Source organism: Pezoporus flaviventris, unplaced genomic scaffold, assembly GCF_033815535.1.
Source record: "Pezoporus flaviventris isolate CSIRO_AGI_PZ_B2104156 unplaced genomic scaffold, CSIRO_AGI_Pfla_v1 ptg000007l, whole genome shotgun sequence".
Lineage (NCBI taxonomy): Eukaryota > Metazoa > Chordata > Aves > Psittaciformes > Psittacidae > Pezoporus > Pezoporus flaviventris.
Window position 1 is genome coordinate 38,123,864 of NW_026892555.1, and position 22,199 is coordinate 38,146,062.

The 22,199-nt window shown below is 38.6% G+C and overlaps 1 protein-coding gene across 2 annotated transcripts in view; it reads left to right on the plus strand.

Annotated features, from left to right (window-relative positions):
• The window catches only part of TOX (thymocyte selection associated high mobility group box), a 226,057-nt gene that overhangs the window by 191,285 nt on the left and 12,573 nt on the right, over positions 1-22,199 (plus strand). For both annotated transcript variants that reach the window (XM_061448433.1, XM_061448432.1), the window contains exons 6-7: positions 10,720-10,800; positions 21,521-21,907. In XM_061448433.1, the coding sequence (XP_061304417.1) occupies positions 10,720-10,800; positions 21,521-21,907 (468 nt within the window). The remainder of the gene's footprint in view (positions 1-10,719; positions 10,801-21,520; positions 21,908-22,199) is intronic.

A 22,199-nucleotide genomic window follows, 5' to 3' on the forward strand; every position in this document is an offset into this window, starting at 1 on the left:
AATCTTTGTTCCTACAACCTGAGCCATTTTTTCTGAAATGCATAGAATTCTTCTTGTTTATTCCTGAAGATTGAACACAGATTATATATAAAGGTATTGAAACTCAGTACAGTAGCAACCTAAGGACAGTATATGTACGGCCAAGCCTTTGTAACAAAGTTTTGATAACCTGACATAACAGACTGTAGCTTGAAAGGGTTTGTGCAAGAGCCACATATGTTTTTCAAACTGTGAAGAAACTAGGAAAATGTTGTTTGTGAAAATAGGATTTGAATGACAGTAAAAGAAATGTTATTATGAACTAGATAATGGTGGGTGCCTTGCTGAAGGTAGGGGATAGTTATACTTAAAATAAATGAGACTGATTCTCTTAGCGTGAGAATATTGAACTTTATTAGATTAAACCAGATATGAGTACTTCCACTCTCATTTTACCAAATTAAGACATTTGCATTTTGGGGTCATATGCTGTAACTGTTCTCATTTATTTCTGCGTGTACAAGGGCCATTTGCAAACAATGCTGGTGTGTGCCTGTGTTTGTTTGTCCAAGCCTATCTACACAGAGGCGTCTAGAGGTTAAACGGACTTCAGTTGTCATAGTTTCTTCCCAAATTCTGAATTGGGTACAATAATTACACATGATAAAACTGTTCAGATTATGAAACCTGTGAATGGAAAGCAGCTATAGCAGTAGTATGTTGAATTAGATTCTCCTCGGTCCTGTAGCTGGAGCACAGGGATATTTTCAGTGGCTTTTCTCGTTCCTCTCTCACAATCACAAACACTGCTTTCTCCTTAGTCAATACTATACTTCTGTGCATCCCAGTTTTATAGCTTATTTATGTACATCTTTGCCCTTTGCACACATTTTTACTGGAAAGGGGAGAAAAATAGCCCCCAGGAAAGAGGGTTCAGCATGCTAAGTGGTCAAGTCTGTGGTTTTCAGAGAGAACACTGGTTCAAATTGGGTAAAAAGGCTACTTAGGTCACTTTCTGTCCTTAGATGAAAAAGGAAAGTAATTTTAAATCAGTACCAGATGTGTATGTACTAAATGAACCTTAAGTTTCTAATTGGAGTTCTAGTAAAGCTGTAATAGATGTGGCAAATTGCAAACAAAATGTTCTTGTTTACATTAGTGTAACTTTAAGACTTCAGCCAAAGACCTTAATAAACACACTATTATTCTAAAAATGGCATTGTATGTCTACGCAACATTCAACAAAATTAATCTCTAGTGTAACTTCAGTTACTTAACTGGAATTCTAGCACAAATGAATTTGGCCTCATATGAAAAACTTGGTGTGCATACATGTATATGAGTGTGTATGCATTTCTGTGTGTTTTCTTAAATGTTGTACTGGCTTTACAGCTGGGAGAAGGATGGATTCACCTAGGGGAACCAAAACTTGACAATCAGAAGAAGCAGGTGAAATGACTGAGTGCTGTAACATATGCCTTCTTTCAGGCTGCATAATTCATACACAGTAATATTAGCTGCAAGAGTTCAGACCAATAACAACACCTCATTATTTTATCCCTCAGTATTTATTCCTATGTTTGACGCCTCATGAAATTACTGTTAATGTGTTTATATAAGGGCAGATCTGACACAAGTGGGAAGAATTTAATTTCCCACTCATTCTTTCCTGCTGATGTGTCCTCTTCCCCTGGTAGAAGTGGCAAGTGTAAATAGTTAATTTGCTTCAATTACGCGCCTGTCCTGCTAAATTAGAAGCAGCAGGAATATGAAGAGCCAGAATGATACTTATGAGGCAGCTGACAAATCCTCGAGCTCACAAAATCAAATAATTTACTCCTCATTGGTGCTCAAAGACCCGCTAGATAAAAGCTGAAGTTTATTCTTTAACATCTGATGGAACTTGGATTGTATGTTACCAATACTTAAGTAAATTGAAGTCTACGTGCATTAGTGTCAACATTTGTGATGCGCTTACCTTTTTTGCTATAACCCACAAGCTCTCGTGGGTTTCTATTTTGGTTACTAAAAATAACCCAAACTGATTTGGATATGAAAAATAACAAAGTATGTTTTGGATGTTTCTCTTTTGATCACAGGAAAGTTTTAGAAGGGAGGAGCACATTATCCAGTGCTGGGATGTATCAGGTAGATCAGGAGGGGGTTTACAAGTAATGTTGGCCAGCACTTTGTGTCTCCAAAGCTTCTCTCATGACCCGAGACATCAAAAGTCAGATGTAAATGGATCCCAGATCAGTGTTTCGTGAGGCCTTGGCTGTGCCTGTCCAATGGGGACACCTAACCTAGACCCTTCTCCCTTCCTGGATGCTATGCTGTGTTGCTGTCCTGTCATTTGCCATGACAAATGAGCTCTTCCCAAGGATGGAAAAGCCATCGTATTCCTATTGTTTGGCCATGCATGTGTTGTGCCTGGTGTCAGGACAGCAGACAGATCAGGGCACTGCATTGTGGCTGCTGAAATCACAGAATGTTTGAGGTTGGAAGGGACCAATGGGGGTCATCTAGTCCAACCTCCCTTCTCAGGCAGGGTGACTTAGAGCACAATTCTCAGGATTGAGTCCAGATGACTCTTGAATATCTCCAAGGAAGGAGACGCCAAAACTTCTCTGGGCAACCTGTTCCAGTGCTCATCACCCTCACAGTAAAGAATTTCTTCCTCACATTCAGGTGGAACTTCGTTTTAGTTTTATCTGTTGCCTCTGGTCCAATTGCCTGGCACCACCAAGACGAGTCTGGGCGCATCCTCTTGACACCCTCCCTTCAGATACTTGAGCACATTGATCAGAGCCCTGCCCTGAGTCTTTTCTTTGGGCTGAACAGGCCCAGCTCCCTCAGCCTCACCAGGGCTGAGTACGGAGGGAGAATCACCTCCCTCATCCTGCTGGTAGTGCTCTTCCTAATGAAGCCCAGTACACCGTTGTCCTTCTTCACCACAAGGGCACATTGCTGTCTTATGGACAACTTGGTGTCTGCCAGGACCTCCAGGTCCCTCTCTGCAGTACTACTTTGCAACAGGTCAGCCCCCAGCCTGTACCGGTGCCTGGGGTTATTCCTCCCCAGGTCAAGGATAGCTCCAGAGACCATCAGGTCAAGTTTGTCAGTAGCATTTTGAAAACATAAATTTACAGTTTTTTCACTCTTATGCATGCTCATATACTCACATAGATGTTTGTCTAACATTTTATTGTCCCTCCTTCAAAAAGGACACTATTTTTTTAATTATTATCTCCATGTTAATGAAGCAATGTCTAAGGAGTAACTTTAACACATTTGTAAGTGGATGAGAATGTACCTTCAGTTTAGTAGGTAAACAACCACACAAGGTTTAAATTTAGCCTTATTTTTTTAAATGAGAATAGGAAGCTAAGGCACATCTGTATGTGCACACTGCTGAAGTGAATTACAAAAAAAATGGATTTGGGAATAGACACAACAGACAGCAACCTTACACCTCCCCTCTCAGCTCTGCACTGGCAGTCTCTTTTACCACTGTTGCACCATAGGCTTGTTTGGGAGATCCAGTGCTTTTCTGGACAAATTGCCATATTGAAATTGTATCTCTACCCTTTGAAGCTCCAGATGAGTGCATCAGGAGTTTAAAACAACTGATGCTCACCCTGGTGTCTCCTTCTGCCAGCAGCTGGCCTTTGCTCTTCTTCTCTTGTGAGACCCCACTTGGAGTGCTGTGTGAAGTTCTGATGTCCTCAACATAAGGACATGAAGCACTGGAGCAAGTCCAGAGGAGGGCAACAAAGGGACAGAGGGGTTGGAACCAGATGATCTTAAGGTCCTTTCCAACCCTAACCATTCTATGATTCTGTGATTCTATGTGTTCTGAGTAGCAAGGATTTTGCCCTCACTCCACAGGACCAGACCTTGAACCCCTTAACTTGCACTGACTTGAGAAGGGGGCAGTGTCAGACCCCCTGATTGCAATGTATTTTTGCTGCAGGACTTTTGGAATCTGGCACCACCCTCTCCCATCCAGGACTGAGCTGGGCAGGACCACATTCAGGGGGGAAACCTTCCCATCTGCCACAAAAATATAAAGTAATGTAGGTCACCACAGGAGCTCTGCATCTTACTCTGTATAGGGTAATACAGGCTATATTCTACTGGCCTCCTGACCAGCCCACCTGCGTTTTCCTGCAGCCTCCCAGGAGCACTGAAATCATGAGGACATCAGATGCCCCCTGCCCAGGGGGAATTTCTAATATCTGTTTGCTGCATACAGCAGACACAGCATCTAGGTAAATACTGCACATGGCTGCCAAGTTGAATGTTGACTTTATCTGCACTTCACCTTGTTGTACTTGGAAGGAGCTGGGCCAAAAGAACCCTGGATTCCAAGTACTGCCATAGCAACATGCATAAATAATAGTCTTCATTTTCTACTCATTCTTCTTTCCCACCCTTTGTCCATACTTTTGAGCTCAAGGGGAAACCTGTCTTTAAATCGTTTGCATACAAAACTGGATTTAGGCCTGTTATGCTCCTTTCAGGCTCACTACCAGCCAGTACAAACAATCACCACATAAATCTTACATTTAATGTCATTTGTTTTGTACCCAGCTTTCATCCAACATGCTTCTGATAAAATGTACAGTCCTCCTCCTGTAAGCTGCAAGGATCAAGCCTGTAAGGTCAAGTTTAGGCTTGGCGCAAATGGCTGCAATTTCCAGTGATCTCTGTTGAGTCTCACCGTTTGTGCTAGAGCTGAATTTGGCCTGTGATCTTTCCCCTGCATGCCAGAAAGACTGAAATCTTTCCCCCAAGTCTATAATATGTTATCAACGTCTTTCTCATGCTCTACAGTCAAAGAGACTGCTGAGCCATATAGCTAGCCCTGGGCCTCTTTCCGTTACTGTGTGTACCTAGATTAAAAATCAAATGGTAACATATTTCAGTATCCATTAAGCAATTCTGAGGAGGTTTTTTTTCTGACTGCTATGGGAATATCTTTGTCCATATTTTAGTGAGTGTGTGCAGCTCTAGGTGCCTTTGCTGCAAAATCAGAAGATTAAAACTAGAGATATGTTTCCCACTTGGAAAAAAATACAAGTTTCCTCTATAAGCCTAGGTATGTAGGGCCAGGAATGACAATCTGAATGTGGAATTTAATTCTGGGTTGCAGCCTACTGTATTTTATCAGATGCCATTCCTGTAACTGTAGCCTGTGAAAATGACACTCCCAAGGGTAATAACACTGTGGAGACCAAAAGGCAAAAATCGGTCATGTTGCTTTTTGATTTGCTGTTTTTGCATCTACTGTTTTGAAGGGTGGTTATGGAACACCTCCATCAAAACAAATGTGGGCACCTTTACATCATTTGCAAAAGACAAATATAACTTGCTTGCAAGTGTCAGCTCTAAGGAGACAGTCACAAGATAAACTGAAAACTTCCCCTTCTTTTTCATCCTTGCACCAGTTATTTAGGCAGTGCCGGTGAAGTAGCATGGTTCTTTGTAATGTGCTTTCTCAGCTAGGAGACACAAAGCTTTGTCAGAGTGCAGTGAGGCACGAATTCTGAAAGTCTCTCTCCTAAGAGCAGTTTAGCTCACTGTCTCCAGGACTCTAGTATCAAAGGGAACTGGTACCTTGTTCCATTAGCATTGCTATTCAAAACTGAGGATGTTTGCAGTGCCTGTTTAGGCCTTGTGATGATGACTGGCAGAAGGGTGCAAGCCACATGGAATGGGGTAGGAGTCTTGCTGCATAGTGTGCTGTGATGTGTTGGTAATCCTTCACAAGCAAGTTGAGAGGAAGTTCATTGGGAAAAGATGACTAACCAGAACAAAAACTTGGCTTAAGGCATTACAGGTATATTTAAGTAATCTATCTATCTATCTATCTATCTATCTATCTATCTATCTATCTATCTATCTATATCAATGATGAGTTTCATATTATTGAACATGCAGAAGAGCACATGAGACACAAAGCCTGCCTGAAAGAATTTATGATCCAGGAAGACAAGAACTCAGCAGCAGTTAAACTAAATAAAGCAAAATATGACCAGAAGTAGGCATTGTAAAACAGAAGTGCAGATATTCTACTGTGGTTTTAATTTGGCAATTCTGGTATTTGTGAGTGCTTGTGTCTAACCGTATAACCCATAACCTATCTCCAAATGAAACTTTGGGGCAGTCAGTTTAAGGATGTGTATCACTATTAATAAAAAGATTTCAGCCTTTGATGTAGTCTGCTACAGCACTGGTAGCCCACATATGTGGTCAGCCCAGGGAATCTGAGCAAAGGGTGCCAGTACCAGGCTGTGAGAAATGGGAAAGCCCAGGGAATTAATTTTCCCTGGTGGCCTAATTCAAATGATATCTTACATATAGCCACAAAGGAGAGTTTCATACTTCTTCTGGAAAGTGTCTTCTATGTTGCTGCATGCTTTCCTGAACAGTGTAAGGGAACTTGTACCTACCTTACTGGGTACACTTTGGAAATGTAATTAAATCACGACTTGTGTATTATGCTGTGTAAATTTGCTTTTGTGGAGCACAGTGGGAAAATAATGCCAGCAGCTTCCATTTGTAGACAAATGAATGTAATCTTCTTGTTTTGGGGTTTCTACAGCATGCTGACAAGAACAAGAATAAATTAAACTGACCCACCCTGCATATATAGAAATTACGTTTTTTTCTGCCAACTTTCAATTTCCACAACAGGAACAATATAGAAAATAAAATATTGTGTAAGGAAACAAATCTGCTGCTGAATCAGAATAGGCCTTTACTGCCTGAATGACAATAAGTTGACATTCAATTATCCTGTTAGTTGAATTAAAGCAAGACAGAAATGACTTAATTCCATAAGTATATGCTCCTGTCAAGTTACTTATTTAATAATTGATGCTTGGTAGATGGAGGATGGGAAAATGGCCTTATAAGAGAATTCTGAGAGGTTAAAAATAAAATTAAATATTCCCACAATACACTATGGATAGGCAACAGAGCAGAAGCAGCTTCTTGATACAGGAAAAGTGTTAAATTATTATTGGAAATTATACGTTTCATAATTTGGCACTGTCTTAAGCATGAAATTCATAAGAGCTTCTGCTATTTTGTAGAGCACACTTGAATGACAATACAAACCTTTTTCCTCCCCCAAAACACTGCAAGGATGCATCTCTGTTATACTTCCTACAGCACAAAACTATTTAAGCCTGAGGGCTAAGAATTCTCACAGCTGCAGAAAAAAAAGAGGTAGGGAGGGGCAGTTGACTTGCTCATACCTGTTTGAAGTGCTGCTAGAAATACTGAGGATGCTTCTCACTTGCCGTGCTTTCATAAGCCCCCAGTACAAGTCCAGTCTAGCACAAAGCAGTGAACTGGTAGCCACTGCCAGGGTCACGCTTGTTTGCCTTCATAGAAAACTATTGACAGCCAAACCTTGTTTCTCGTGAAAATTAACAACTCCCCAGACAGGCAGAGCTTAACTTACCCTAAGTTTTAGGACAAACCAGGACCAATCAGAATGTGCAAAACTAGCATAAGGATCATTAAACCACTTGTATATTGACCTAAGCAGTGAGCATCTTCAAAAGGACAACAGCTTATAAGAGCTCAAGCTGTTCTTAGAGGACATGCCAGTGCCTTTAAAAGGACAAAGTGGGGTGAGATGACCACCCTCCAGACAAGACAGCCTGCAGGCACCATTCTGGCCAATTATCATAGAATCATAGAATACTTAGGGTTGGAAAGGACCTTAAGATCATCTAGTTCCAACCCCCCTGCCATGGGCAGGGACACCTTATGCTAAACCATGACACTCAAGGCTTTGTCCAACCTGACCTTGAACACCACCAGGGATGGAGCATTCACAGCCTCCTTGGGCAACCCATTCCAGTGCTTCACCACCCTGACAGTAAAGAATTTCCTTCTTATATCCAATCTAAACTTCCCCTGTTTAAGTTTTAACCCATTACCCCTTGTCCTATCACTACAGTCTCTAATGAAGAGTCCCTCCCCAGCATCCCTATAGGCCCCCTTCAGATACTGGAAGGCTGCTATGAGGTCTCCATGCAGCCTTCTCTTCTCCAGGCTGAACAGCCCCAACTTTCATACAGGCGGTGCTCCAGTCCCCTGATCATCCTGGTGGCCCTCCTCTGGACTTGTTCCAACAGTTCCATGTCCTTAGGCTGAGGACACCAGAACTGTACACAATACTCAAATCAGACTGGGGTTATCAAAAACCTTTCCCCATCCAGTTAAGGACTTTTTTTTACTATAATACCTTCTATTACATGGTTAATGTTTATATTACCATTGAAGACATGGTGTTCATGTGATTATTCCTGGCTCACAAGATTCAAGGAAAGAGGGCAAGACAATGTGTACACAGAACACAGTAGGTGTATAGGTAGGAAATAATTAAATAATGGCTGTATGATGATGTTCCTCTGAAGTAGTGATGGTTTAGATGGAGATTTACAGAATTGTTGTTAGCTTCATATTATTGCGTTAACCTTGTGCAATATGACTATGGGAGGGAAAAGTCAGGTCCCAGAGGACTTTTTCAATATGCTGTGACTGTAAGAGCACAGCAGGAGTGTTTATTTTTTATATTTGTGTAATGCAAAATCCAGCGCAGAGGCAGTAGATACATGATCTTTTGAAGATCATTGTTCTGTATAAAATTCTTTGTTCAGCTATGTTTTTTAAACTTGCTATCAGAATGATGCAGAGGCATAGCAATATACAAAGCAGTATAAGTTAGTCTTTGTTCTGTAGGTCAAGCTAAATTCATTTTAACAACTAGGAACAGATTGTTGCCTAATTTTTTATTCATTTTCAAAACAAACAGTACATTTCCCTAATAATCGCAAGCGATTACAACTTAAAAAGCAAATTGCTACCATTTTTTTGCAAAACAACAGGAGATCAGTCAACACTATATATTTATCTTAATCTGGAGAAATTACAAGTGTATGCCGATACAGTTGCACAGCTAAAACCAATCTTTATATTTACAATTTTAAAAGCCTAAGTCTTCTCTGTTTCCATTATGATCCTTTGCTTCCCTGGGAAGCAAAATCTTTAATCCTGTTAGGCAGCCATATCTGTGGTTTGTTCTGTCTCTGAAAGCAAATCCTCAGTCAAACAAAAAAACGTTTCAAGAGCACATTCTTTACAAAAATTGTGTTGTACTAGATCCTTCCAGCCTGACAGGACCACTTCCACTTTGTAGCCTGCAACTGTATTGTCCTCTGCCTGTGTGCTGCAAGGTCCTCTCCATTACAAGACTGATGGTTTTACTGGAGTGTTGGAAGGTCAAAAGAGATCACTTTAAAGTTGCATAAAGTTTCTCCTTCTGGGGAGTACATGTTCATGCGTGGTTTTCAGCTGTTAAAATCAGGAGACTACCCCAAAATTGTCATAAATAGTGTTGTCTATCTTTTGCCTTTGAATCAATAGCTCTGTTAACTAGGTAGTGTGGAACAGAAGGAATAAGGTGGATAGCCTTTACTCTCTTTATGGAGGCTTTCCATAGGTGCCCACGTTGTGCACTTAGCTGGAGAAGGGGACAGCTGAGACTCCAAGCTGTTGTTCCATTTTGTGTAATACCATGAATCCCAAATGTCCACGAAAACATGAATTATCCTCTGGCGTGTGACTTAAAAATTGTGAAATATAGCAACATAAAAATAAATTTTCTGTCCATTTATTTGTCTCTCTCACTTTTAAACCTTCCATTTAGATGTTTTTTAAGTTTTTCTCTGCAACAAGTAAAGCTGGGAGTCAATCCTGCTTAGTTACATGACACCAAGATGTTTGCATGACTCCTAAATTTACCCTTTCAGAAAAAATATGAAGTAGTGAGAAACTCATGGTAATATTTGCAAAGAGGAATGCTGACTTGTTCCCAAATCCATCACTGACACGGCTAACAGCAAGTCATTAGCTAGGTTTCAAGTGTCAGGAACTGGTTCTCCTCATAAGAACTTTCAACCCTAAATCTACTTATGCTCTTCTAACATCATGTTACTGTAGTGCTGTGAGGTCATGCCTAACCCTCCAGATAATCTTTGATGTTGAAATTTGTGTAAAATTGAAGTGATTTTCCAAGCATTTTAATCTATTATGAGATTGTGCACATGCTGCATTTAAAATAATTTGGTGAGTTGAGAGAAATATGCAGAAATAGATCCGTGCTCCCAAGAAGTTAATTAGACTGATATGGGATCAAACTGGAATAATGACTTACATTTATTATCCTAAGCAGCTCCATGAAGCTTCTTTGACTGCTCCCAACAGTTCATCTGCGGAAGGGAGAAAGCCTTTTGGCTGATCTATGTGGTGCCTTGATCTTCACCTTCATTTAGCTCAGATGTCTTTCTGCACATTCTCATCTTCCCCAGAAGGTTTTAACTCATGTCACTAGTGGGAACCAGTAGAAGGGCCTACGCCTGCTTTCCCCCATCCCTAAAGGTCGTATTTGAAAGCATGCTTGGTGCTTCACTTTGAACAATAAAACCTGAGATGCAATGAAGGGTATTGTTTTTTCAGTACTGCTGGGTAGTTAAAGGGTGTTTCACAGTTGGAACAATATTTTCTTTAAAATATTTGATGTTTATTATTTCACTCTTCAAGCAATATGAGGAGGAAAGGCTGTTTACTTAGAAAGACTTTATGAGGATGCATGAGACAAACCAGTAATATATAAAAACAAAGCCAGATTAATTTTCCAATGTGACACTTTGTTTTTAGGTGTACAAAAAGAAAACTGAAGCTGCCAAGAAGGAATATCTGAAGCAGTTAGCTGCCTACAGAGCAAGCCTTGTATCCAAGGTAACACATAATGCATATACATACACACATATATATATAGTGACATATTGCAAACCATTTTCAGCATTTATATGGTGCTGAGCACCATAGTATTTAGTGCAAATAGTGGTGTTTGTTCTTACCTTAAACTTGGGTTTAGAGTGCAAATGTTCAATAAACACAGTGTCCTCTCCATGAAAAGATATCCTTACCCTTATGGTCAGAGAGACAGCACTTCATCACGCTGGGAGTATCACTGCAGTTCAACAGAGGAAGGAGATATAATGGTAAAAAGACCTCAAAAAATAACATGCCATGCCAGGTGGTTGCTGTTCCACCTGTAAGGGAAAAAAATATATCATACCTGGGTTTGTTTTTGTTGTTTTTTTTTTTAAGTACTGCTTTTTACCTTGCAATCACAATGCATAAAAAGTCAAGCTCAGCTCACATAGCAAATTTTCATAAGAAAATGTGAAATTCCAGTTTACATCCAGCAGGCAATTTGTGTGAGCACAGCATAGGTCACTGGAAGGCTCTTATACTCTTACACACAGCAGAGGATCCCCAGTACACAGCTACTAGCAATTTTATAAATATTTTATATAAACATTCTTAGTGCCAAAAATTTTGAAATAGACCTTTAAAATTTGTAATAGACCTTAAAATATGCAGAAGAATGTGAAATTACTGCATTGTGTCGATGTGAAAAATCAACTGAGAAACTTCAGAATCATACCAGTTACAGTCACACCAGTTAGAATCACTTGGTTTGGGTCTGTCAAAACAAATTAAAATATATTTTGTTCTTACATAAATGAACGTAATTTTAGAGGTAAAGGTGGCAGTGTGAAGGACTAGAATATATGACATGAGTAGAACTTTTTTTTTGTTTAAAATGTCTTTGGGGTCTTGCACAATACTTTTCTGATGTTAAATTAATTTGTATATGTTATCAGGGAAGACTATAGGATTAGCCATATGCATCTTTCTACATTATCTTAGTATTCAGCCAGTGTTTGTTCCAGACTTAACAGCCTGAAATATGGGTGTTACCTTATTCATTTTTGGGGGTTGTGTTTTATGCAATTTAATTTCTTAGCTACCATCATAAAGACTAATGCATTTAAAGTGATTTACAAGGTACCTTTAATTTCTGTCTTGGGGCTATTTGGTTCTAGAAATACTCATTGCCTTCAGAAAGTGTACCATGTGCACACAAATAGATTTTTTTTGAAATAGCCGCCTTATTGGCAAAAGGTAGGTCAAAAACCCTCAAAATATCTCAATAGGCTTTGAAGAAATGTATGAAGCCAGTTTTTCACTTGTGAAAATTATTTGGATGTCATTAATTCAGCACATCATGGACTGTTACACAACACTGTATATAGCTTAATTTTGAAATAATATATATTAAAAAATGGATTTTTTTTTAAAGAGAAAAAAATTGCTGTTAGAGAAGCACTGAAGCATTTTCTTAACTTTTAAGCAATTGTTTAAATTCTGCCCATAATGTAATATTTTCCTAGTGTAGAAAGTATCAAAATGTAAGTGTAATGAAGTTGAGTACTTGCTTACTCTTCATGAACACACTCACAAATCCAACAAAGCAATCATTTAACTAAAGCAAGTCCATTTTGGAATAAGGATGTAAAATACCTAGATGTAATATTATATCAGCATATTCTAAATCATCATTATTAAATATTTATGAGGCACAGGAAGAATTGTAGTGTAGACAAAGAATGTAAGCATTAAGGAATATATATAATACATTATTAAGACTGTTTAGAGTCCGTGTGGTCTTTTACATCTATGTGTTACATTATCATCCATAAAATCTGCTTTTAGAGAATATTACTAAGATTCAAAAGACCTCGTTCTCAAAAGTTAAGACATGCCAGAAGTAACATACCTTTTCCAAAAATGCTTTAATACTATATTAATGATTTGCTCACGATATGTTTTATAGTTCATATTGCACTCTGTGTGAGTCTCATTTCATATGCTTAAAATAGGGTTACCACCCAGTAAATAAGGTAAACATATGATTGTCTAAATGTCAGTTATGCATTAATCCACATCTAATTTATCAGGTTATCTGCTGTGTTTTCTCCTTTTTCATAGTGATTGAAATTAATGGGGCTGTTCACAAGTTTGTTCATGTGTGTAGGAATTGATATGTGAAGTAAAAATCACATTACAAAGCATTATATCTTCTGCTATGCAGTTTGCCATATTGCTTATAGTACTGACTAAGCCTTTGCATTGTAAACAAGTGTCTTTATATTTGCCCTTAGTTGCAACTTTTAGTACTATTCAGGTCCAGAAATGCAGTCTCTGATATCTGGTAATTTGTACAACATTACATAAAGTGCTGTGAATTGCAATTTTACTTTTTCATAAAACAAGCACTTTTTCTAGCTTATCCAGCCCTTTTTCTGGCTGACATTAGAGTTTTTGCTGCATCTTTTAAATATATGTATTTAATATGGATATAGATGGGTAAATGTACTTTCATATATTATATATGTGCAACTGTGTATTTATATAACGATATATGCATATTATGTATTTAGCATGCATAATATATATGTGCATATAACTGATACATATATGTATGTTAACTGTAGCAGTACAAGCTTAACTGTTTGACTAGTACAAAGATTTCTTTCCTGTTTTGTTCTCTCTGGCTAAATGAATCTTTAATTTTCTCTCTGTAGTGACACAATTTCAAGTTTCGTGCAGACATATTTTAGCAGCTATGGCTGAAGCTAAAAACCTCTCAGCAAGGAGAATATTATTCAAATTCAAAATATTCAAGCATATTTCAAAATTCTCATGTTCTATCTAAGTCAAAGCGGTGTCCTCACTTGACATTGCAGCAAAAGCATTGGCCATTTTTCAGTTTTGTGGACAGTACAGATCCTTTGGACATGTAAAATTGCGTCTTGAAAGTATGTCAGGCAAAGCTTTCCTAGCCCATCACCTTGCAATTACGTTTCATAAAAAAACTAAAGGTCATATCTAGTAAGACTGGCATTGCCTTAATGCCATTAGCGCAGCAATTTGTAACCAGAGAGTTTCCAGGCACAGAGAATATCTATTAGACTGCCTATATTGTGATACAATTGAACAGCCTAAGGAACCCGAGTCTCTTACGGCTGCAGTGAATATACATGAAAAAGTTCATACATGCATGTGTGTATTCGCCTAACGTATAAAAATGAAAAAAAAAAAAAAAATCTCCCAGATCGTGCATTCCCCCACTCCTAAGTAAATGTTGATGTGCAGGTGTGCTCTCCCCACACTTTGTTTTCTGTAGCCCGGTGAATCCCAAATTCTTTCCTGCATAGTAGCCAAGCTTCAGATGTGGGGAAACACCTTATCCTGGCTCACTTCTCCTTGAAATAAGCAGCTGCTGGGGTTTAGGACATTTGTTTTGGAAACACGGTTCTGAATATCTCTTGATGGAGTAGGTGACTGAACTGTCTTTTCTCCTGGTCAGTGCTTTAATCAGTTAGGTATTGCACATAAGGAGAGCAGCGTCCCTTTTGCTGCTGGCAGAAAGGCACTTGGTTTCTACTTTTTGAGACAACAGATTCCTATATTATACCTAACCCCAGTTCATGAAGATGTTTTGGAGTTTAATAAAACAGTTTAGGCTGTTCTCAATGAAAGGATCAGAGGAAGAATAAATAAAAAATATGGTTATGTTTGATGCATGATTTTTTTTTTTTTGTACCTCTTGAAGTGCTACAAGTCATTTGGCAATATTTCCCTTAAAACAGTAATGAATAACCCCAGAATGATGACATGCATCTACAGCTTTTACTTTTTTCTGTTAAACATTAGAATCCCTACCTGGGAAAAAGATAATGTATGGCTTTTACAGCATGTACTTCATGCTTGTGTGACAACTTGGTATTTCATTCTTTCTGGAGTTATTATAATGTAGTCAGAAATTTTCAAGAAATCATAAAGTTATGTATGTGCAAGTATGTGATGTATCAGAGTATCTGGTACGTGAATGCATATATTTATAAAACAATTGTCTAATCTGATAAGAAGACAAATCCAACCATATTCTCATCCAGCAAGGAAACCAACTACCTACTGCAGCTGCACATGTAGAACAAACTATATTTAAGTTAATGCCATGAATTCAATTTGAGGCTAAATCTTGTGAAGCTTTACGTTCAGCAGTGCAAAAACTGAGAGATGCTCTCACATAATTTCTGCCAAAACTGGCAGAAATGTCTTGAGCTTGAGAGAAGCCAAATTTTGATTTGGAGAGGAACTGTGTTTGGTTTTGAAGTGAGTTAATAAAACTAGATTTCCCTATTAGCCTAGTGCTTCCATTTGGGGAATTAAAACACTTGTATCAAATTAAAGTTGCATATCCTTTATCACATGTACCCAGGTTACATTCATAAAACATCCATTTTTACTTACATACCCTGAATGAATCCATGACAATCCCCTGTAGATGATGACAAAATGTATATTTAGATTTGAAGATGTTCTTCTGAGCCACCTCAGCTAATTACAGATGACAACCCATGGCTTACTCCTTTGTTCTGAAACATCAAGAATGTGTCAAAAAGCTTTCTGAACTCTCTAGAGTCCCAGATGTTGTTATTGCAATAGGTGACTGGAATTAACAAAATACGAAAAGTCATTTGGTAAGAGCCTCTTGTGACTTAGGTAGGAAGGCAGCTGTACTGCAAATATGCATATAAGTTCTCTACCAGAGTGGATGGAGTTAAGTTGAAGGAGTCTCTAAAGGAGTTAAACAGCTAAGCAGGAAAGAGAAAATGCTGCCAGGGAGACTAGTCATTCTCTCATAAACAGCTTTACTGGAGTAATAATAAAATGGCTGAGCCCATGCAGGCTAGAAAAGGGATTCTTCTCAAGGACAGGCTTGGGATTGGAAGTGACCTAAAATGTCAGAAACCTTAAAACCGGACAGAAAAGCTGAGAGAAGGAATAAACAATTCAAGATGTTCTTTCCTCCAAAGAGACAGCAAAGACAGCAGATGCAAACTTAAGCTTAGGTAAGCTTTGTAGGAGCTGCATAAATATTCAGCCAATTTCCTTCTATCTACCTCTTTAATGTCACAGTACTAAAGATAACTCATTTAAAGCTGAGTCAGGCCTGCCTAAGTTTGATCACAGCCTGCACACGCTGGACCTTCCTGGTACCAGCTAACGTAATCACTGCCATTACGTGAATGTAACCTTCATTCTGATCATGAGTCTAAAACTTGTTGAATTTCTCATCATGGCTTAATGACAGATACCAGCCACTATATGTGCGTATGACTCCATCATGAAAAGAGACAGTGTAGTAACTATATAGGTTTCTGACACATATTCATGTAAAACTTGAATTGAGTTAAACTCTTTTCTAGGATTTGAAATACATAATACATGTTCTTGTCTATGAAGAGAGAATGCCAAACCTCTGTTTCTCATTTAAAGAGAAGCACCTGTTTCTCATTTGAGGTAACACCATGTTACACCATTTTGGCTATGTAAAAAAATCTTCTGAGGTTGGAATAGGTTATGTTTGCCCACAAATAAAGCTGTTTGCATTGATAGAAAGTTTATGCTGGCCATGCTGGCCGTTCTGGCCATAGGGCTTATGTCTTTGCCCTTGAGGAGTTCTGTCAGCCTGTATTTAAAGGACACATAGACATGCAGTAGTACCAAATACACTTACTAAATGTTTTGAACGTACTGAATGTATTTACTGAATATTCTACTATAAAGGAGAGCTTAATTGCTGATGTCAATAAAGAAGTATTTTGATAACGTATGGTCTGTAAATGACTGAAATTATATTGCTCCAGCTGAAAGGCTTTGATCAGTAACTAATTTTGTGAAATCAACAGAAAAAGGAAAAAGACTTTATTCTCTGTAAGTAGAAACAGCTATGGTTTCTTTGAGACAACACTGATTTTTTGATTTTGTATTGCAAACAGTGGTATTAGTTGTTCACTGCTTATAGAATGAAATTATTGCAAATGTATTTATGTAATTCCCATATGTTATGTTATCATATGCTATAGTAGATAATGCTGAATATAAAGCATGAGCATGTATACAGTATGTAAATTGAAGATGTTCATATACGTATCTCTGTATCTATATGGTCCTAGTTGCTGGCAACATGTCTACAAATGACTGCATTAACATGTTAAAAAAGCAAAATGAAGTAAGTACAAGCACTTACAATTTCTACATATGCTTCTGAAGAAACATAGGTCAAAAGTAGTGCTCATCACTTGGGAATGATTCTCAGCCTCTGTTAGCCAGGTCCTACCTGATTTTAATGAAAAATGAAATGGACATCCAGACATTAATACTGAAATAACAGTGTTGGGCTCTGATCCAAATTCACTTAAGTTAATAGGATACTTTCCATTCAATTCAAGAATCTATGGCTCAGGCCCTTGGAGTACTGCCTTGTTAAAACACATCCTTGCTTTACTTCCAATCACATGGATGTTGTTTACTTTTCAACAGAATTGGTTTAGAAGAGCCAACAGTAGCCAGAAGTCAGCCACAGGTTAGAATCAAAACCCATGCTTAGGTCTCTACAGCTGTTTGGTTACCCAGGTGTACAGGTGAGGGTTTAAAGTGCAACTTTTCAAAGTAGAAGCAAAATTACATCCAAAGGGAAGCTGTGGAGATGCCAGAATAGCATCACTAGGCAGTTGCTGTTTTCTCTTACACAGCAAAATTAAGCAGGACGTCTGTCCCATAAATAATTTCTCAGCTGTAGGAATGGGTTAGATGTTTTGGGGTGAGGGAAACCCCAGTGTCACTTTCCTCTAAGGAACTGACACTCCTTCTGTGTCTGAATTCAGTCTGTGATAAGAACCATCGTGCTGGGGTAGTTGTCCTTAGAAAAGAATAGCACAACTGGATAAGCAATGCTTAACTCCTTAACCTAATTTAATTCTTTGATTCGGCAATTGTGCATAAACGGTTCTGGTGCATAATAGGAGAGTTAGAAGGTGAATGGGAGTGCTCGCTTTGCTCTAGAATTGGAAGGAAAGGCATGAGTTTGGTGAAAACTGGTCGGAAGGACTTGATTCAGCACTTCCCAAACTTTGTGCAAAATTATCAGATAATTTTGTGTTGTGCCTGAAGGGCAGCCATACTTTTTCTGTGGCATTCCATTGCCTTGGCCTACCTACCTTGTCTTCAGCTTCTGATTTTTTTTTCTTGTTTTCACTTTAAGCAACACTATTAGATGATGATGTTATATGGAAAGGAAGGTCTATAAGGAAGCCTACTCCTAGCCTCTGAAGAACTTGAAAGGCTTAGAGTAAGGCTTTGACCTGAACCCCGGAACAAGTAGAAGCCACTCAAAGAGCACACAGGATTGTCAAGAAAAGCTAGGTTTGTGGTCATAGTGTATATAGGCTAATCTATGTGTACAATGCTACTTCCTACCATTAACTAAATATAATATTCTGTCACCCTCTAGTGGTGGGTCTACAACACCATACTTCTGACAGTAGAGTTACTCACTGCATGTCTAGTAGAAGACCTTGGTGCATGTAGGAGATACTAAGCTTCAGTGTGTGGTGGCCTGTGTGTACGGACTTGTAGTTTTGGTCTCCGTTGCTTATATCTGTAAATTAGTTCTATCCTATAACTTCATGCCAAAAAATTAGAGATGTAAATTGTCCGTGTTGGGTTTGGGCATATTAATTAACTAAAGAGGATTTAAAAAAAAAAAAAAAAAAAATTTCTATCCTCTTCCTCTTGGATAAGGCAAGAGAAAACTACTGAATTCTAGCCTGCAAAGTTAGGGAACATGAGTGTTCATTTGAAGCCCACATTGGCTAATCAAATCCCTTGTGTTTTAATTCCTAGTTTTACCCATAATAAAAGTCCTTGTCTAAGACCCTGTGATGGACAGATGCAATGCCCATTCAAATCTGTGAAAGCTGTAATGATGTCCAAAATGGTAGCATGACCTATGCTTCATATATACCTCTTGTTATATTTCACGTTAAAGACACATAACAAAGCCAAAATATTTGACATCACCCATTCCATTAACTTCAGCAATACTTACAAAATCTATGTTTCTCACCCAGCCTTAGAAAAAGCTGCAATTGCAGTATGCTGGAGAATAGCGTTTAATGAGTTCATTTATCAAGATTACCAGTAACTGATAATATTAATGTGTTTTACACTGATACTGGACAATTTGGCTTCAGATCACATATTTAAAGTGTCCTAAGTAACAACAAAATACTTGGTCTGAAATTGAAGTGTTGTGCTTTTCAATGCATCAGGAGGTAGTGAAACATACAGAAAGCTGATTGATAGCTCGAGACAACTGGAACAGTCCCTTTTGATCACTTTGCAAATGCTCTTCTCAGAGGTAAAGCAAGTGTTACTCATCTCTGGCCTGAGACTGTACAATTTCTCTTAACATCATTTGGTATTTGAAGTATTAAATGATACTAAATATCTGATATGTCTGTAATTTTATCAGTATGAGCCATGCATTCACCACTTACGTGTGGACTCAGGTTACCCAATAATTAAATTGGTTCACTGTATCTTCGTTAAAGAGGTGTATGGCAGCATCTCTCTAGTCACAAATGAAATGTAAGTATGGCAGTACATCACAAATAGTGGCACAAAGGGTTTTTGCTACCTCCTCACCAGGAGGAATTGTTTAACCGATCTGCCCTTAGACACTTCAGGAGCAATTTTCCTGCTTGGACCAGATAAAGCCTGCCAGCTACACTGTGGAAAAGCAATCTGTTTTCATGAGGAGACAATGCTTCCAGTAAAACACAGCACTGTACACATTACTCCTGTAATGTGTAAAGAGCCCAGGACATTTGAGAGGAGGGTCCTTACCATGCTGCTAATTAGAAAACCTTCTTCTGAGTCTCTGAAATTTCAGCAAACCTGCCAGGCTTTGCTCCCACACTCACTGGAGTTTCCTAAAAATACAATGGGAAGAGAGGGAGAAAATATTTCTCATGTGTTCATGAACTTTAGTTCAGGGTTTTAAAAATAATATCAAAAAACTGCCAGACTTTGAACCTGCTTTCAGGTTTTATCATTTACACCCTGTGGGTATTTATGTCTGCATCTGAATCCTGCAAACATGCATATAATACATATTGCACACTTGTACACCCACTGGTGAGCAGAGTCAGGCAGATCACAGAAGCAGAGATTTGCATTTGTTTTATCATATTCATTTAATTGTCCTTAGTTTACTGGAGAAAACCAGGGGAGTTGCTAATGGAACTGCGGTTATATTTCGGGAAATGAACTTGGCTTTTTCAACTTTATTATCACAGACAAAGAAGCAATTTCAATAATGCACATGTCAGCAGATTGCTGGTGATGGTACATCCTTCAGAAAGAATCTGAATAGACTTCACTGACCCTGGAGTGCTGAGAGTAACATGAAACTTACTCTGACTTGTAAACTGAGCAAACATGACACAGAGATCACAGAATAAGGGCATCTATGCATCTTTGAGCCCTTGTTTTGACAAAGTGACTTCTTTCTCCAGAGGCACATTTCCACCATTTTTTTCCAGCATGTTTCACCATTCACTGACTATTAATCCCAGTATGTCTTAGCTGCAAATTATGATTCCCACGTATAAGTTCATGAGAGTTAATTCTTAATTTTTTTTTTTCATCATTTATTTGAGCACACAGAGTTAGCACTGAGGAGATCTAAGAAAATAAGGGTATAGAAAACAATAAATTAAATTTAAATTAAATAAAGTTATAAATACTAGAACAAAGAGTATTAGTAAAATTGACATTCATTAATGGAAAGATTTTATTACTAACATCTTTAAGAAGAAATCAGAGTAGATCATAAAGTTTTTGAAAATCTGTGCATTTTCTAATACTCTATGTGGTATTCTTCCAGGTTGAGTAAGATAGCTTCCTTGTGTCTGATGCAGCCTCACATATATGTAGACATCAGTTTTATATAGAATTTTCAGAACTTTATGAACTGGATTAACAAAGGAAGTTTTGCTAAAAGTGAAATTATTCAGAATATCCTTATTTTTCTAAATGCATGGCTTATGAAACATTCAATTGCTGGCGTGGGTAGCAACCCAGCACAGAAAGTTTCAAAATACAGGTATTGGCACAGCAACTAGCATATTTGTTCAATGCAGTAGGACAACTGTGAACGGGGTTTAGCCTCTTCATCATATTGGCTAAGTAATAAAGCATCGTTAGCAGTTATCAATGTGTATGGTAAAGGACACTGAGCTTCTTTTTGCTGGTTTGCAGATGGAAAGTTAAGACGTGTCAAAGATCACTGCAGACTTCTGCTGGAACCCGCCTTCTGAAACTCTTTTCAACTAGGCCATCAAATTGGAGAACAATAGTAGTGGATGTGTATATGAATAAATGTAATGGGCCTGGTTGTCTTTGTTGTGTAAGTTACTAGGTCAGTGATGTCAGTTTCAAGTTTGGAAAAAGCAAAATGTCAGGTTAGACCAGGAAACAGAGGAGCTAACTTCTTTTTTTTCCACATTGTTGAAGACTGCAAGGTAAAAGGGATTAATTCTTTTCCCTGTATAATAACCAAAATCCGTTTTGAGAATAATTTAATGGTCCAGATATGTGTTTTACTGTGGTGTAACTCTTAGACTTCAGTGGGTAGACAGCAGCATTTTATAGCTTCTAAGTATTGTCTGGTTTTTGTTTTTCTCAACAGAGCTACAGTGAACCTGTTGATGCTAAAGCCTCTCCACAACCTCAGATGATGAATTCAAAGCAGTCAGTGTTTCATGGGCCCTCCCAGGCTCACTCTGCACTGTACCTCAGCTCCCACTACCACCAACAACCAGGAATGAATCCTCACATCACTGCCATGCATGCCAATATCCCCAGGAACATAGCACCCAAGCCCAACAACCAAATGCCAGTGACTGTTTCCATAGCAAACATGGCTGTGTCCCCACCGCCACCTCTTCAGATCAGCCCCCCTCTGCACCAGCATCTCAACATCCAGCAACACCAGCCAATTTCAATGCAGCAGTCCATTGGAAACCAGCTACCGATGCAGGTCCAGTCTGCTTTACACTCACCTACAATGCAGCAAGTAAGTTTGAGCTTTTCACTTGTCGTGGGAATTCTTTTTGTGGTGTGGGAAGGGATGTCGTCCAGAAACGGACGTGGTGAAGGGGATTTGGAGCTATGGATTAGCTTTAATTTTGCAGGGTTCCAAAACTGTGGTAGTATAGTCTGAGGGCTTAGTCTTTTGAAGACAAGAACAAATGAATGAGGTTACCTAGATGACAGGGAATTTCAGTAGAACTGTTTGTGTTAGCAACAATGTTCAGCACATTCTTCTGAACTCTAGCCCTGTCTTCCCCCAAATTCAGGGGGCATCC